This window comes from Gopherus flavomarginatus, chromosome 3 (assembly GCF_025201925.1).
Source record: "Gopherus flavomarginatus isolate rGopFla2 chromosome 3, rGopFla2.mat.asm, whole genome shotgun sequence".
NCBI classification, from domain to species: Eukaryota; Metazoa; Chordata; order Testudines; family Testudinidae; genus Gopherus; species Gopherus flavomarginatus.
In genome coordinates this window covers 168,638,694-168,658,118 of record NC_066619.1, presented here as the reverse complement: position 1 = coordinate 168,658,118, position 19,425 = coordinate 168,638,694, and the positions used below count along the sequence as shown (strand labels likewise).

General features: G+C 38.9%; 1 protein-coding gene across 9 annotated transcripts in view; it reads left to right on the top strand.

Moving 5' to 3' along the window:
- STPG2 (sperm tail PG-rich repeat containing 2) overlaps nt 1–19,425 on the top strand; it is a 446,863-nt gene that overhangs the window by 163,049 nt on the left and 264,389 nt on the right. For all 9 annotated transcript variants that reach the window (XM_050944043.1, XM_050944044.1, XM_050944041.1 and 6 more), the window contains one exon: nt 7,291–7,456. In XM_050944043.1, coding sequence (XP_050800000.1) covers nt 7,291–7,456 — 166 coding nt within the window. The remainder of the gene's footprint in view (nt 1–7,290; nt 7,457–19,425) is intronic.

Below are 19,425 nucleotides of genomic sequence, written 5' to 3'. Positions count from 1 at the left end.
AGCAATGGACATAGCAAGGGGGAGGGGAGGGGATATTTTATTCATGAGGCTTAGGCCTGATGTCAGCCAACATCTGTCATTTCATTTACAAAAACTACAGTGTGATTTTTGCATGGGCAATTGATTTTAATATACAAACCGAATGTTTACAGCTTTAACTTAATGTTTCTATCTCAGAAGGCCAAAAACTCTAATTTGGTGGACACTGCCAGAGACTGTCTTGAAGAGATGGTCTTCTCTCATCCTGCTCCTCAGATAATGCTAGGTCTAAACACATCCAATATGTGGTAGCAAAAATCTTTGTCTATGAACTTTGGAAGCCCCGGGAGTGAAGATTCCATGTAAACTTGGTTAGAACTGAGCACCTTAAGAATGGCTCTCATATCTTCTTTTATAAATCAGAGGGCAACTGATGCCGATTCTCCCAGAAATGTGCTTTGCACCTGGCAGGAAAGAAAAAGTGAGTCCAGAGCTGAGAAACAGAGTTGAAAAGTTGGTCACTCAGACTCTCTGTGGCTTGCCAGATATTTGCTGGGGTCAGGAGGTGTCATTTGTATATGGATTTTTTTCTGCAGGTGTGAACAAGTAACATTTTGCTGAAAACTGGGTAGAGATCCACCATATCTATCAAATGCCTTTCTTATACACTGAAGGAGGGGCTCCTTCATGTCTTTCCTTGTTTTCTTTTCTTTCCCATAGTACTGAGGAAGATGTGGCAAGACTGACTGAGTATTTTTAGTTGCATCTGCAAGGTTATGGCAGGCTTGGATCTCAGAGCTTATAGCTCTGTCCAAAGAACATCCATTCACTCTCATCTGGAGAAAAGATCTCTTATATTAGCAAAGCGTCAGGGAAGCTTATCAAGATATCATACCGTTTAATCTGAGAACATAGCTACTGTGTAGTAGGAGTAGGAGAATTTAATACACACCTGAGGAGATCAAAGCAGAGTATTGTTGATGTCTAGAAAGCCTTATACCAGGAAATGTTACACTGTCAAATAGAACTATTCAAAAAAGTCTGTTCAAGGTAAGGTCTTGACTGGTTTGCTATTCAGCTCCAGTTATATTACATTTTTTTTTCTGTCCTGGTGTCTTCAAAGCTATCTCTGGTAACTTTGGTTTACTTAGTTTCCTAGCAAAATACTTTTAAAAATATCTTTTGAATCTGGACGTTAGTTAACTAAACTTAAGGTAGGGCTTTGGGATTTTGCTCTCAGTATTAGAGATGTTATTTTTTGTGGCCATCACCTTGGCAAGAGGGTCTTGGAGTTGCAGACTTTGATGGCCAAGCCATTTTATATTATATTCCATAAAGGCAAGATGGTACTGGGCCTTATCCCAAATTGCTGACAAAAATATTAGTTGAGCTTTATCAACCTCACTTGCACTCCACACTCCCCAAAGGCTAGCCTCATAATTGTTCTGGGGAAGTAAGTTTGCACACTGGATGTCAAAAAAGAAATTAGCTACAACTTAAACTGAAATAAGAAATTCAGAAAGTTGAACAGAATATATGACATTGGAGAATATTCTGTGGTCAAAACATCTAGTCTCAAAGGCTGTCTTAAGTGTATAATACTATGAACCAATCTTTTTATGAACTGGTTAATGTTCATGCATCTGCAGAGCTGGACTGACTTGGTGTCCTATGCCAACTTTAATGACATACATCTGCAATGTGCCCATATCTGAAATATGTAGAGATGCTACGTGAAGTTGGTTATACACCTTCACAGTTCATGTTCTCTCCACATGGCATCAGGAGCTGATGCCGGTTTGGGGAGAGTAATGCCTCAGAGCTGTTCAGCTCACCTTCTCAAAGAGGTCACAGCTAAATAGTGTCCTACAGTGGAGCTCTCTGAAAGCAATATCAGGAAGGTGAAAATGAATTTCTTGCTATTAGTAAATCTTAATCTCTGAATATATTGTTATTTAGTTAAAGGTCCTCAGTGTGGCAGAAAGGTTTGATTTTTAATAGTTTTAATCTATGTCAATTTTTGTTAATAACTTAAGAAAACTCAGTAACATTAAAGATTTGACATTTGGGGAATGTTGAGTGTTTTGGTCCATTTCCTTCCTTCCCACTTGCACCTTCTATCCCCATTGTTTTTTTCTACCGTCGTCATGTTATATTGTAACTTCGATTGTAAACTCTTGGGGGCAGAGACAATAAATATAAATCTGATCTCAGTTATACTGGTTTTAGAGTGGTGTAAATCTACTGATTTGAGTGGAATTATGCCTGATTTAAACTGATGCAAAAGATTCAGAACTATTGTCTTTGGTCTGTAAACTGTCAAGAACATGTACTGGAAAAATAATAATCTTTATTAGTATTGTTACTGCTAGAAAGCCAGTTTTCCATACCAGTGCCTGAATGCACAGCTACATTAAATGTACTTTCATTAGACAGCTCTCTAGAAAGAGTGCCAAATTAAATCTTTATGTAATTCTCAATGAGACCAGGGATGAATTAGTTCCAGTTTTGGTCTCTGTTACTTTTATATTGTTTTATTGATATTTCCTTCTGAAGGTTCTTTAGCCTGTGTGTGTGTGAGAGAGACAGAGAGAGAGAGTGTGATAGTCATTGAAAATAATTTGGTCTTCAAAACTGTTTTAGACTGTGTGGAGTTGCTGGAGGGGATGTCTTGGTATGTCAGTCACAGTTATGATCTCATCAAAGAACTTTTTTCAGAAGGAATTCTTTGCTTCCATCCAGGGCAGTTGCATTTGCTGGAATAGAAGGGCTATCCGGGCTATCTTTGCTCATATGCATTTTAGTTGACTAGAGGTCAAGTACATTTCCCTCCATCCTGCTTGAAAGAAGCAGGATTTAGCAAGACCCTTTGCTTCATTCACTGCACACATTGTGTCATATTCTGATATCCTTTTTCCTGTTGAGCAACAGCTTACTTCAGAGGTAGCTTTATTGAAATCAGTGGAATTACTCACAAAGATGCCATTCAACATATAAAGGTGGCAGAATCTGGTCTCACTGCAAGGTAAAATCTGCACAGCACCTAAAGGTTCTCTTGAGAGGCAGTCTGTCTCTTTTCTTCCCCATTATCTCTACCCCTGGATACTGGGCGTGTGAGTTACCAGAAATGTGACTTAATTTACAGCTTTCTCCCACTCATAATGCTCTTATTTTTCCTTCAGTTTCTCCTGCTTTTAAACTCCCTTTTCTTTCTGCTTTCTATCTACTACCATGATCACCAGTGCCAAATTTGACTTCTGAACCCTTCTTTTGGTGTGCAGTGATAGCTTCTTGAATAAGGATCTAATAACTAAACCGGAGTGACATTTTTCAGACAAAATGTATATTTGCCAAAAAATTCAGCCTCAGTTGATCTGAAATTGTGAATTGACCAATTAATTTGGGCTGGGAAAAGGTTTTTCAGGGCCAGCTCAAAAAACTTTGCATGTGTGCACCCCACCCACAATAACATTTAGCCCAGCGGTTAGGGCACTTGGCTGGGTGGCACCCAGATTTGAATCCCCACTCTAAAGCAGGGGCTTGCACTCGGATCTCTCCCCACCCAGGTGATCATCTTCTGCACCAGACTGTAGGCTGTTCTCAGATGCATTGCTCTCAGTCTCTCCTGTTGAAGCTTTTCACTTCGTATAAATATCTAATTAGTCATTAGAGCAGAGTCTTGAACTCTGCTCTCTCTCCTGTCAGGTGGGTGCCCTGTCCACCAGGCTATTGGCTATTCTCCTCTTAATCTCTTCTCTTGATACAGTTCCATTTTGTATTCCTTGGGCCACAGAGAATGAGAAGAAGAATGGCTGTTTTGCCTGGTGACTAACACATTCAGGAGATGTGGATTCAAATCTTTTCTGTGCCTGATTCTGAAGAAGTAAGTGAAGTGGAAAATTCCTTGTGGAAGAGAAATGTTGAGTCTCTGAAAAGAGACCATCAGGATTTACCTGGGTATCCAATCATTTGAGACAGTTTTTTGCTGGATGTGATTTTGCAAATGCTGTGGTGAAGAGAAAACTTTCTTCACCTCCACATTGCCACCATCACAGAACTGAATTAAAAAAAATATCAGTTTGACTTGGCTGCACATCTTTGGTCAGTTGCAGATGATTTTGTATGCATGAATGATGACAGGTGATGACAAATAATAGGATGCTTAGAAGGATTATTGATTAACAATCACACTAGCAATGGACTGGGTTGCTATCTTCATGGTCTTCTCCCCTGGAGAAATCTGAAATCAGTTGGATCCTGCGGTCTTCATGATTAAACTAATGAAATAAGTTCTCTATCTGGATGGAAACAAAGATGAAACTATACCTCAAACTCAATTTAGTGATGATCTGATCCTAATGAATATTTAAAAATTACACTCTATACCCAGTTCAACTTGAAATGAAAAACAGACGTGTGCCCAGGGATACATGAGGGCCAGGGATAAATTCATGGTTGTTATGGTGACCATGAAATCCAAAGGCAACCTAAAAGAGCCCTTGCCTACGTGGACATTAAAGTCACCTAGAACAATAATCCTGGGTGACTGCAGTGGTAGATTGGACAAGAAATTGGTTTGTTTTAGTTGGAATTCTGTGGTGCTGCTGGGTGCCTTAGGACATCCTAGTTATTTCCACTTTTTCCCCATTCCATGATTTTAGCATGTGGTGAGTCCTCTCAAATGAGTATGAACTCAAGATGATAACTTCCAGCATGTAAGTAGCATGGGTGTATACTGCCTTTCTGTCTCTCTTGGTTGATGTTGCATCATTAATATTTTAAAGATATATCTTAAATTGGGGGCTTTCGTTGTTGTATGTCTGAATTAAGCTAAATGTTAAAATGTGTGCTCAGAACATGTGGGTGACTGAGTGTACCTGCTCTTTACAGTTTTGCATAGGCTAGTATTGTCCTCTTAAAGTTTTCCTAAAACTTACTTGAGGGACTGGTGATGTAGTTTGTGAGGCAGAAGAAATGGTCTTTTGGGGCTATGGAGAAACCCACTCTGCTAATGGTTTAGGGCCTATGAGCAGGGTGAATCTGATCTTCCCTCACCTCATAGCAGTAAGGAATTAAGCTGATGCTGTGTGTTTCCAGACAGCCTCTCTCTCACTAGACCAGGAGAGCATGGCAGAGTGGGAGCTGTAGTTCCTATGGCAAACAGGATCATAGTCTCTGGCTCTAGCAAAGTCTGTTGGGAACAGGGGCTGGGTATTTAAAAAACTCCTCTCCCACAGAATGGGGAAAGAACTGGGGAAAGCTGTAAGAGTCATTGATCTCTCATAGAAGAACAGGCAAGTAACCCACTTGTTTGTGTGCTTTTTCTGTTATATGCAACTGTGTATAATTTAAGAAAGACTTAGTTTAGTCTGAGGAGGGGCCAAGCCAATTTAAGACAATGACTGGGAAAGAAAGCCAGTGTCCTGGGAAATTAGTTCTGTTACCAGAAACAACAACAAAAACACAAAAAACTCCCACCAAGAATGTGATCCTTTTTTTGTTTGGCCTGCCACATTGTGTTAGATATAATTATAGATAGAAGGTGATATTTGAGAACATTCACATAAAGCAAAGAAATTACCAGAGGCAAAAAAGATTGAATTCTTCAAAGTGCAATTTGCATAGTTGATTATTTCCAAGCAAAAGATGCACTGTCAGTCACTGTTCCTGATTTGTAAGATGTTGAAAATTACCCAGTAGATAAAAAACAAACTTAATTTTACGATATATACAATATATCTAATTTGCTAATTGCCTTTCTATGCCTTTTGACATGTGATTGACTAACGCTTGTGTTTTTTAACTTCAGTACTGTGCCTAAAGTGTTTTGAGAGATGCAAATGGAAACAAACAAAAATAAATGATATATCTTGCATAATCACAATTTCAGTTGAAATAATGGAAGAATTCACATGCTTAAATATAGCAATCCTTGTTTTATAATACTTTTTGCTGTAAGGTACTTCACATTCATGCATGTGTTTTAAAAAAAGAAACATGAAATCATCAAAGATACAAGTTTTGTGTTTTTTTGGAATTCCTAAAGAGTTGCTGATATATCAGTGAAACCTTAGAAAAACATTGTTTATCTATTTACAGGAAATTCTGCATCTGAATGATATATTTTTTCAGTTTCACTTTCATCTGAGCCTATTAAAAAGGTTCTTTTGGGGAAATGGAGATTTTTAACCTAATGCAGCAGTTTGTGCCTATAGCTTCCCCAGTGATAAAAACTTCAGAGGTGAAGTCCTAACTCCATCAGAGTCAGTGACAAACCTCCCACTCCTTTCAATGTGGCCAGGATTTCACCCCTGAAGCTTGTAGATGCAGGTACCATTGAACATAGATTACCAGTCTCTCCCATGTCAATCCTATTCAAGAGGAGGAGGAGCAGTCATATGAATGAGCACTCTGTTTCCCATATTACAGGATTTCCATATTGAATCCTTATGTTTGGTCTGTCTGTTTACTCTAGTTATGATCCAGGTTCAATTCTTTTAATTTGGGTCTCCCACATTTTAAGGGAGCATCCTAACCACTGAGCTATGGGATATCCTGGTGTAAGTGTCTCTCAGTCTCTCCTGTGGAAGCTGTTCCACTGTGTATAAAAAAAAGAAAATGAATAATTGGTGTAAGGACATAAACTTGTCTCTCACTACCTAGATGAGTGCCCTAACCACCAGGCTGTAGCATCATTCTCAATAGCTGTCTCTGGCCCAGGGTGGAACAGCTTCAACAGGAGAAACTGAGATAGACACACTCCTGATTACCCTAGGGTATTCTTCTGCAATATGGGAGACTCAACTTCAAGTTCCTGATCCAATGACTATTTAATTAGTTACATACAATTTAATATTTGGTGGGAGAGGGGAATTCGCCCAGCTCTAGTTCTGAAAGGACATTGGCTATTCCTTTCCTGAGCTCAAAGTGCCGCACAGTTTTCTAGTAGACTCTGTAGTGGAACCTCAGTGTCTTAACATACTTCCAGGCATTTGGGAGAATTTAATAAATAATTGTAACAATTTTATGCCTGTTCTGTACTTGTGTGATTAATAAAGCTTTGGCTTTCCTCCCATAATAAATTATTCCTTTTATTAAACTAAAGGCCTAGTGTTGCAATAAAACTAGTATTATGATATTGAAATCTATCTGTAGCAGACATAAGATAAACAATGTTTGTTTGTTTTTTTAAATTAAGTACGTGGTGCTTTTCTGCAATTTGTGGTACAGAGGTGTTGTAATGGCTTACCACACTGACTGAATTCTAGGTTATTTCAGTTGACACTTTTCTTATTTTCTTTAATACTATAGGAAATTCCACCACCAGGCTCCTATGAGGTTCAAAAATCATTTGAGAAATCACATAATAAAAGCCACTATATGCCTCCCAGAACCACACTGGCTAAAAGAAAGCATACCTCTTTTCTCAGTGCCACACCTAGAAAAAATATACACAACATTGACAAAGATGTACCAGGTAAGTTTATTACTTTCTTTCCTAATAAAACTGTAACTAAAACAGCTAAAATATTATTCTCTTTCTTGAGAACCATTCCAAAATGTTAGTGTTAAGTCATTTGAGACAAGTGATTTTAGATTGGGATTTTCAAAGGAGCCTAGGGAAGTTAGACACCCGTGTCCCATGGGATGCAAATCTGAGCCTTAATGCCAATCCTCCAATTTAGCCACCGGTAAGTAAAATAGAAAGCAAAGAATCAACGCCTGTTAAAATTACTTTATTGAATTAAGCCACTTCTTCATCCCTGAGGGGATTAATCTGAGGCTATCTGATGACTAATTTTGCTGGTCAAATAGAAATTGTTTAAGGAATGAAATAACCAATATCACTGCATTTTAAGAAAAAATTGTTTGTGGTGTTGCTGTAGCTATGATTTTTCCAAGATATGAGAGAGACAAGGTAAGTGAGGGAATATCTTTTATTGGACAAACTTCTGTTGGTGGAAGGTACAAGCTTTTGAGCTACACAGAGCTCTTCTTGAGGTTTGGGGAAGAAAGCAGAGTGTTACGTTTTAAGAAAGCCGATCAAATTGATAAGTGGACAAACCATATGCTTACTTTATATTTCATTCTGCATGGTGACTTTGAACCTTGTTAATATAAAGTCGTTTGTTCCCATTTAAAAATATAGACCTTGTTTACGGCATATGAGTCGGATTTGATTTGCTTTTCAAACTGTTGACTTACTACTGATTGGGTATGAGAATGCTACATATTTGCTCATTAAGATAAAGTTACTTAGGAAAATAGAAATATATTCTCATCTTCCAGTGAATAACTTGCAGTGAAAAAAATTCTTTGTAATTTGAGTCTCGGAAATCATTGCAAAAGTGCTTGTATATCCGTCTCTGCCTTATTATATAATAAATCGTAGATCAGGGGACACAAATTAATGAGGACAGACAGGGTTGGATTTTAAGCAGCAAGCTGCATCTTTTTTTAAAATTGGAGAGGGTCACTATCTGCCTGTCTTCACAAACCAGTCATTCACTTGAGTTCAGTGTGGGGTTTACTGGGCATCTCTCATATAGCCCATATCTCAGGGTAGCTCTCCACTGCCTAACCCAAGGGTTCAACTTGCTTGGCTAAATCCTCTTGCCTTACCCTGTGGCAAGGTCAGAAGGTACCGAAGAGGGACCCCAGTCTGCAAGGACTTCAGGACTTTTCCTATAGACCTAGGGTTTATCAGTGAAATCTCATGTCTCTTGTTTTCTGTTTGCTGGCTTTTTGGCATTATATTCACACTGAACCCCAGCTGCAAGTTGCGACAAACTAACATTCATACAAATTCCTAATATTAAATTCCTAAATACTATTCCTAGATCCTATCATAATTATGTCTCCATGATTGGTGCAAGAGGCCTGAGAAACCCTTGGCTGAGCTTTAAATAAATGATTTGGGAGCAAGAGCTAATCACCTCACATCTCTCTGGTTGGGCGACAGGGCACTCAGGGGAAGGAGGGGCCTGTTCCTATGTACACTCTCCTTTTATCCTTGCAGATACAATCAGGTTTCCTAGCCATTAAGTTGATGTTTTGCAAATTGTCACACTGTTGCTAGCCATTGTATTCTGGTTGCCAGGTTTCTGTTTGACGTGATACCTTACCTCACAAACTGTGAGAAAACAGAACTATAATTCAAAGAGTCTGTGGGTTTTAAGGAAGTTTGAGGTATCAAATACAATTTCAAAACATGAAAGAAAGGTAGAATAAATAGTAAGAAATTCTTTAAAGGTGTCCTAGAAATGTATTGTCAGTAAACAGCCAGAAAGTCTGTGTTTGTTCTGGAATCTCAGAATAATAACCTTGGGATAGAAATAGTTTATATTAAAGGTTTATTAAAAAACAAAAACAGACAAACACAGGCTATCCAATAAACTACAAAACATAGAGGCAAAATTCAATGAGGTCCCGGTCTTTCAAGAATGTTAGCCATAGTGCTGACATGAGGATCCACTTTATTTTGTCGCCTTCATTAGCTGTTATTTTGAAACCTGTTTCCGGAGTTTTTCAAGTTGTTCTGACAAATTTTGAAATTAATGTTTCAATAAAAATTCCAGTATTAAATCATAAATTTATAATGGTATTGATGATGAGTTTATAGAGACTTTCACATTCGGGTTGCTTCTGCAAATCAAGCCCAAACTGGTAATAAATTGAAAGTTGTATTCATCTGTGTGAAATGAACTGACTGTCCGAGGCCAGACATTTCCCAGTGAGCAGGAATCCACATCACAAAACCATCACCAGAATTGTCAATAAACAGCACCTTTGGTGGTAGTCTCAACAGAGAGCGAAGGATTGCTGGGAGACAGAATTAATGAACCTATTTGAGGCACTATGATGGGGCAATAAGAGAGAGCTTGCACTGACATTGTCCATGGTATATTTATTTGATGGCTATATAGAGGATTTTCAGTCTCTAAGTTTCAATCTGCTAACCTTTTTTAAATGGAAGGGGTCAAAATAAACCGTAGAAAAAGTTGCTGCTTTCTCCCATAATACCATTATTTGGTTTGTGGATTAACAGTAATGATTTGTACTTGTGCTTTTTTCCTTAACAGGTAGCACTAGTAATTGCTGCATTTGGCTTAGCAAAAATAATTTGCTGTGTAGTTTTAGATATTCAGCTATAGCAGTTACTGGCAGTTTCTATATATAACATTGTGAAAGTAAGTTCCAACAACTTTAAAATTACATGTAGTATGCGTCAATAATCAGGGTAAAATTAAAGTAGCTAGCCCATCTTCCTTTTTTTGCGGAGGAGAGGGGTAGATGAGGAAGAGAGGGTCAAAGAAACAGGAGAAAATATAGGAGCTTACAGGCAAACTCTTAAGCTTCTAGGAGAATTCAGTCAGAGGTGGGTTTGATGTCACCAGTAGACTGAATGGTGGGCCCTGATGCCAACAGGAGCAACGGGGCTATGACAAATCTGGATGTCAACATACCTGCAAAAGGGGGAAAGTAGTTCTGAATTACAAATTTACTTCATTGCCTTCTTATATTGTTTACTTGGGGCATTCAGTACATAATTCTAAAGCTTGTTTGACTAGTTGGTATGTTTATAGGTCACCGACTGTATACAACAGAAGCAAACAGCCTGACCAAGGTATCACTGGCGCCTTTTACTGACATGAATACAAAGTTAGGGTAAATGAAGTTGATGACTGCTTTTGTCTTTTTATTGAGAAAAAAAAAAAAGGTGAAGGTCATATCCTGAAAAAGGAAGTATTTTTTCAGAATGTAAAGAAACTGGAAAAGAAGGTAAAAAAAATGCTAGAACATGTAGTCAGGTAATTACTACCTTTTCAAGCTGATAAAGGAAATAAAAAGGCTGTAGAAAGATTTTTTTATAAAAGTACATTACTAAAGATGCAAAAATTGTATGTAACTTGTGTGTTTCCTGAGTTGATCATGAAACATTACTTACAGCACTTGTAAGCAACAACATTGCAGGGAAGGATATGAACTCCAGTGGTCTTTGTACCTGCATTGACAATGAGGAGAAATGTTAACTAATATAGCTGACAAATGAGCCTCCATATTTTGTTGAGTTATTTAGAATCCAGGGATGGTGCTGACCAGGGACTTTGGAAGATATTAGGCCTTCCCAAATGTTAGTTTCATGGTATGCTTCTGAATTTCTGCACAAGGAGAGACCTTGACTGAGTGTGGGGCTCATTAGATGGTACTCTGTCATGAAACTGCTAAACATACTGAAACTCCTTTTGGGTTTCCTATTCCCTTCCACAGGCCATGTCTGTTCTAGGGAAAAAATGTTTTAATTAATGTGAAGCTACATTCAGAAAAGCAATTAAAATACTAGGATGCTCACTCACACACAAGAAAAGAAGGATGCCATTAAAAATTGATACTACTCCATCCTTCCCCAGGCACCCATTGCATCTCTCCTTTCTTCTGCATCTCTGAAGTACAGCATTCCCGGTATGATTTTATACCTTTCCCCACTCTCAAACCCAGACACGCCTCTGGTATTTGCTTCCGTCTGATCCCAGACATGTATCCTATCTTCCTCTCCTGGCTAAGAAATGCTTTCCTAGTACCTGTCACTCAGAGTCCAGAAACTTAAAACACTTCTCTTTCTGTAGCATGTCTCAGTATCGTAATACCCCCAGCTGCACACATGCACTGATTCACACGGAGCCTGTAGGCTTGGCCAAGAATGGGATGGACATAGATCCCATTGGAGAGAGTGACCTTTGGAGCTGGCAAGATAATAGATCAGGAGACTAAGAGAGAAATAGATAACATGAAATGGATATGTGTATACAGGCTTTCAGAAAGTTCTGAATTTCTAATATTATTTATAGCTTAAAGGACTTGTCCCACATGTTTCTATAAATGCTGCAGGTTGAACCCAGACCAGGTAATTAATTAGACAGGTTAGTACTCGCCTAGTTTGTTTCTAGGATTGATTTGAAGAAAGTTTATGAGCAAATATCTTTGACTGGTGGTGTCAGCCTTCAGTACCCTTCTAGGTTGTTTGAGATCCCTAAACTATCCTTTTGCACACTCAATGTAGGTACAACTTTCCAGGGAATGGTATGCAAAGTGCTGGAGGGACTGAGTGAATTCACTTTTGCTTTAACTGCTGTTAAACCTGAGAAAACCAGTCCTGAGATTACCACTGGTGCTGCCCTACTCCCAGAGCTTGGAAAGCCAAACTGGGGCAACCGCTTATGATTCATAAAGGACACAATCAACATGAAGACCTGACTGTAAAAGCTGAAAAATGCAAGTTAGGAACACCTTAGGCTGCAAACTTAGGGCATACATGGGAGAATGGAATAATTAGACCAAGATGGAAGCAATTTTTAATTGGTCCAAATATCAGTTGGTCTTTCTGATTCTGAAAAGGGAGTTTGGCTGTTCAACAGCATTTGTAAATGCAGATCGCAACAGATAACATCATAAACACCAGTGTGTTGAATTTTGGCTTATAGTGCTGTTCAGTCAGGTTAACAATAAAGAGGAAAAGCATTCTGTCATGTTCAAAAGCAACCATTTTCTTCCTAGAAAAAGAGGTTATATTAGAGCTCTCTCAGAGCAATTAGAGAAGAAAGAAAGAGCAGCTGATAACTTAAAAAAATTACCATGGCAACTCCAAAGTGAACACTTGCTTGGATTTGGTTTACTAGGATCCAGAAATGATAGCTGATGAGAAACCACAGCATGTTTATAGACTTTTGCTTGAATCTCGGTCATACATAGTGCTGTTTCTAAATGATTGTAGAACTAGTTCTTTTCTGTTTGGATATTGTTACCTTTTCAGTTTGAGATTTTTAGTAATTCTGTCTGGACTAAATTTAGACAGGGATAATGTGCATTTTATATTTATCTGCTGTTTTGAGGGGGATTTTGTTTTGTGTAGTCTCGTATAACAATTGATCAGAAGTAGAACTGAAGTGGTATTCATTGAATATATTTTGGATGAAAAATGTGAACATTAATTGAGTACATTTTGACCAGCTCTAGTATTTTATTCTCTGTGTAGCATAATATATAAAATTTTAGGTTACAGGGTGTCTGTGAAGCTGCTTGTAAAGGTTAGTCCTGGCCTGTAATATTTGCTTTCAAAGCACGCTGATCAAAAATTAAATTGATACATTACAAAGAAATGGAACTTCAAAAAGTAGCCCGTGGTAGCAGTGAGATGTAAAAACAATGCTGGAATCACTGGAGGGCAGGTGTGTGAAAATGTGCATTAAATGAGTGCTCTTTTTGTTAGCTTTCTTCTCATTTGTAATTGCATATTCCTGAAGCATATAAATGAGGAGGACCAGAGGAAAGTAGGTTTAATGTAGTACAATATGTGATGCAATAAAAGAATGCCGTGTGATTTCTCCCTCCCCCCCATGTTGAACTTAAAGGGACATGATGAAGATTGGCAACATTTTACTAACCTGGTAGTCTTTGTAAATAGATATCAGAAAACATTGTATGTAAGACTCTGTGTGATTAATCCCTCTTTTCTCTCATCCTGAGGAACATTTCAGACTACAAGCATTATAAAGCCATCTACCAGGGAAATAGAGGTGAAGAATAACAAAAGACCCCAAATGTAAGATGGACTCCTCCACTATCGCCTACTTTTTTCTTTGGCTGCAGTCCCAGATGCATGAAGTTAAGCTCTCTGCCCTTTGAATCCTGTTCTTTATTTCCCTCTAGTGACTTCTTAACAGGATTAAGGAATCAGAGCAGGAAGGAGGACAGGAAAAAGAAGGACAAGAATGGGAGGTTATTCCAGCTCCATAGGCTGGAGTAAGGCAGAGATGAAGGAAGTGTGCTGTCAGTTGGATGAGGTTTCCTGATTGTTGTTTTTTTTTTAATTTACCTAGGATTCTGAAAGAGCTCCTTTTGTTCACTGGAGAATGCTACAGGAAGAGAGAGTCCTCTCTCATTCCAGATTGATAAATAGTATTGAGGGGGATCCCACCCCTCCCAATCACTGGAAAGTGATATGATGAGTCTCTTTTAACCCTTAAACACAGAAGTGGTGACTAGAAGGGTTTTCAACTTTTTTGTCACAGTCCCTTTTAACCATAACTCCTTTTCAGTTGTATTCAGATAACTAATTTACAGAGCTGAAGCCAGGATGTGTAGGATCTGGGACAAGCAATAGAATCAGACCATTTAGTAGGTAGTGGTGCTGATGTCTTAGAAGCAGTAGTACTCCTGATGGCATTCTGTGCCAAAAAATAAAAATGTCTGCACCAAAAACTTAAAAATTCTGCGTGAAATATTTTAAAATTCTTCAAATTTTATTTGTCAAATCAATGTGGAGGCTCCAGTATGGCACTGGGGAGGCCACTGGCTGCACAGAGGTGGTAGATCACTGTGCAGTTCCTGTCCTGTGCCTGGGACATGGACTCAGCGGTGAGGCTGCACACAACCCTGACACAGCGCAAGGACTGGGCCTGCCAGAAACACTCCAGAGCCCTGCCCCTCAGTGCCATATGCACCAGGTGTGGGCAGGCAGGCTCAGCAAGGCAGGATCCAAGTGTGGAGGGCTTAGTGTGTGGGGGGATCCAGGTATGGGTTCGGAGGGTTCTGTGTGGGGCATTTGAGACAGGATGGCTCAGTGGGGGATCTGCATGTGGGGGGAATATGGATGCACAGGGACTTGTTGGGGGGGTTCTGGGTGAAATGATAATGGGACTCTTTAGTGGGATCCAGGTGAAGATGTTTAAGACTCAGCAGGGGGAGGTCTGGGTGTGGGGGAATAGGGCTCGGCAGGGGAGCTCAGTGGGGAGGGGATCCGGGTGAGGGTGGCTGGTCAGGGTGGTCCAGGTTTATGGGGGGTGGGGCTTGTTGCAGGGGTTCTAAGTGCAGGAGAGTGAGGCTTGGCCAGATGGTCTGGGTATGAGGGGGTCTGGATGCATGGGCTCGGGCAGATGAGGGAGCAGCTCCCTGTACATGGATTCCTCCTCTTGCAGCTGAGGGGCAAGGGTGCAGGAAGCGAGGGTGCATGTGTGTGTTTGCAGAACATCCTACAAGTGAGGGGATAAATTTAGGGGTGGGTCTGCCACAGTCCCAGATGCCCTGCACAAGAAGAGGATGTGGCAGTATGGAGCATCCACAGAAAGGCCAAGTCCTTGCTGATGGGCCATCCTCCCTGTCTGGCTTTTCCATTGTTGTACCTGAAGTGTTAGCAGTGGGCATCACAGAAAGTAGCATAGTTGAAATACAGATACATAGTCAATATTCCTAACTTCAGATACAGAAGTGATACAGGCATACACATTGGATAATTACATTCAGTAAATTATAACCTTTCCAATGATATCTTACAAGACCCATTGTGCATAAAATATACCTGTTATATCATATTCATATCAAAAGCGTATTTTAATAAAGAATATGGAATGAAACATCATATATGTAATACCATTGATTTGGTTCAGATAAATATTTAAAATATATATAATTAAACACAATTTGCTTGATGCAAAGTAATTTCCTCCTTTTTGGTTGCCAGAGGGAATCTATTACTATAGATATAAATGGCTCTTTATGTACATGTTATACACTAGTGTTAAATTCTTTTGTGAAATAAAACATTTTAAACACAAAATGATACTGTTTCTTGGAGATAGGTGATTAAAAAAGAATCATTTCAGAAGGTGACTTTGAGGTGTAGGTTTTTATATGTTCCCCCAGGAGATGTGGGAAATAAATTTTTGTGATGCATTTCTGTTCAGAAGATGAATCTCTTGTCACAAGAGAGAACATCTGCAGCTCTGTGTTTATTGCACTAAATATCAGAACTATTTTAAATGTAGTATATTTGTTTATACAGTGATTTAAATTATTGTTTTGCTATACTGAAACCTGAGTCAATATCCAGATCCACAATGTTTATAATCTAGTTTTTAGCTAGATTTTTTTAAAAAACTATAAAACAACCTCATTAAGCACAATTAAATTAGGAAAATTGTGTCATAGTGACCATTCATCTGTATTCCATTAAAATTCTTGTAATCTAATATAAAAATGTATTTGAATTTATTTAATGAAAAAATTATCAAATGATGTGGATCACATTATAAAGCAATCTTCTTTTATATAACAAGTTTTCCTTTAAAGCTTTGTAAATGGCTTTATGAGGGAGCCTCACTTGAAATGAAATGCAGAAAAATTACTTAAACTTACAAAGGATCTACTGCAGGTTTACTCCATTGTAGAAGAGGGTAGAACTTGGCCATTTGTGTTTATTTGCTGTTAATAAAATTTAGAGATAGAAATATAGGCAAAAATTAAAATAAACCTGGAAAAATCATTGAGTTAAAACTTAGTAAGACTTAGTATTAGGCCTCAGTCATTATCTGAAATATTTTGCAATTTGGTAGATATGTTTTGTACAGTGCCAAGTACATTGCAGATGCTTAATAAATAATCAACAATTATAACATGGAACAGTATGTTCCACTAAAAAGCATCTCCTTCATAGGGAAAATATTTGAATCGTCCCCAAACCCCTAGAATACTCAAGGAGCTAATAGAGAAGGTATCTGAGCCTCTAGCTATTATCTTTGGAAAATCATGGGAGATGGGAGAGAGATTCCAGAAGACTGGAGAAGGGCAGATATAGTGCCCATCTATAAAAAGGGAAATAAAAATAACCCAGGAAACTGCAGACCAGTTAGTTTAACTTCTGTGCCAGAGAAGATATTGGAGCAAGTAATTAAGGAAATCATCTGCAAACGCTTGGAAGGTGGTAAGGTGATAGGGAATAGCCAGCATGGATTTGTAAAGAACAAATCATGTCAAACTAATCTGATAGCTTTCTTTGATAGGATAATGAGTCTTGTGGGTAAGGGAGAAGTGGTGGATGTGGTATACCTAGACTTTAGTAAGGCATCTGACACGGTCTCCCATGATATTCTTATCGATAAACTAGGCAAATACAATTTGGATGGGGCTACTATAAGGTGGGTGCATAACTGGCTGGATAACCGTACTCAGACAGTAGTTATTAATGGTTCCCAATCCTGCTTGAAAGGTATAACAAGTGGGGTTCTGCAGGGGTCTGTTTTGGGACTGGCTCTGATCAATATCTTCATCAACGACTTAGATATTGGCATAGAAAGTATGCTTATTAAGTTTGCAGACGATACCAAACTGGGAGGGATTGCAACTGCTTTGGAGGACAGGGTCACAATTCAAAATGATCTGGACAAATTGGAGAAATGGTCTGAGGTAAACAGGATGAAGTTTAACAAAAACAAATGCAAAGTGCTCCACTTAGGAAGGAACAATCAGTTTCACAAATACAGAATGGGAAGAGACTGTCTAGGAGGGAGTACGGCAGAAAGGGATCTAGGGGTTATAGTGGACCACAAGCTAAATATGAGTCAACAATGTGATACTGTTGCAAAAAAAAAAATGCAAACGTGATTCAGGGATGCATTAACAGGTGTGTTGTGAGCAAGACACGAGAAGTCATTCTTCTGCTCTACTCTGCGCTAGTTAGGCCTCAGCTGGAGAATTGTGTCCAGTTCTGTGCACCGCATTTCAAGAAAGATGTGAAGAAATTGGAGAAGGTCCAGAGAAGAGCAACAAGAATGATTAAAGGTCTAGAGATCATGACCTATGAAGGAAGGCTGAAAGAATTGGGTTTGTTTAGTTTGGAAAAGAGAAGGCTGAGAGGGGACATGATAGCAGTTTTCAGGTATCTGAAAGGGTGTCATAAGGAGAAGGGAGAAAACTTGTTCACCTTAGCCTCTAAGGATAGAACAAGAAACAATGAGCTTAAACTGCAGCAAAGGAGGCTTAGGTTGGACATTAGGAAAAAGTTCCTAACTGTCAGGTGGTTAAACACTGGAATAAATTGCCTAGGGAGGTTGTGGAATCTCCATCTCTGGAGATATTTAGAAGTAGGTTAGATAAATATCTATCAGGGATGGTCTAGACAGTATTTGGTCCTGCCATGAGGGCAGGGGACTGGACTCGATGACCTCTCGAGGTCCCTTCCAGTCCAAAAATATATGAATTGTGTTTCTAGGCACATTCCAACAGGAAATTACTTTAGGTAACAAATAGAATTTATCTTTAACATTAATTAAACATATCGCATGAAGGTAGCTTTGTTCATTTTTTTAGAGACTACAAGCAATACCTTTGATATAAAAGTCACTGTCGTGTGAAAACTAATTATTTCTTCTATTTGCTTGTTGGCTTGTAATATTATGTACTCGGAAATAGTATGAAGTTTCTAAAACACAGCTGAGCTTTCAGGTTATTGCGGTATGTCAGTAGCTCAGATCCTAAAACTTATATTGATCTTTTATTTATGGTAATTAGTACTTGCTTAAGCAACATTCCTATTAGAATAAAATATGGTCTTTGTTACTTTGCTTGGAATTTCTCTAGATTTTTACTGGTGGAACAGGATTAGATGCAATGTCTTTTCTTCAATTAAAATATACTGCTTGAATATTGAAATGAACTGCAGATTAGCACAGTATATTTGTGAAAATAAATAGAATGGTTCTACTTGATCGCAGTACAAACAAAATCAGTCAGCTTCTACTGCAGGATTTGTTGGTTCTGTTTCTTTAAACTGGCGGGTAGTGTACACATGTTGTTGATTCCTATAGACCAGTGGTTCTCAAACTTTTTTCCACTTGAAAATTGCTGAGGGTCTCGGCAGACCGCTTAACGATCTTTCTGAATGTTGTTTGTATTGTTAGCTAAGTATTGTACAGCGCTTTGGATAAAAGTGCTATATTAAGAAAGCCCTTAATAATAATTAAAGTTTTTTGTTTCTACAAATAAAAGCACACAACTCGTATTTTAATATCAATAGTCTTACCTTTCGAATGCAATGGATATGCCCTCTCTCTCCCATCACGGCAGCCCAGGAGCTGGGGAGGAGGGCCATCTCTCCCTGCCAGCCACAGCCTTGGAGCTGGAGAAAGTTACCTCTTTCTCTGGCTGTCACGGCCCTGTATGTCCCAAATTCCCCCCACCCCCTCTTCTCACCCCACTTCTCTCTTCTACCTACCCCTTATTCCCCCCCAAAGCCACCACCTCACCTTACATGTGCATCTTCTCCAGGGTCCACACACCTAATTAATGGAGCCACACCTGCATGGCTTGAGCAGTTAGGTGAGTGGCCCTTCATTCTCTTGTGTGTGGCCACCCAGGTGTGAACTTTAGAGGGAACTATCCATTGACCACCTGAATGGAGCATTCAGACCACTGGTGGTGTGCGGATCACAGTTTGAGAACCTCTGCATATAGACTATTGTCATCCATATTCTTTGTCCGCTAGATAAAAGGGATCTTGATGGGAGTGGTACAAATTTGGAGGGCAAATTTGTATATGTTACAGCTGTTAGGCCCTATTGGGGGTGAAAGTTGGGAAACTGAGAGTCACATTAAGCCTAAATTTTTGCCTTTATT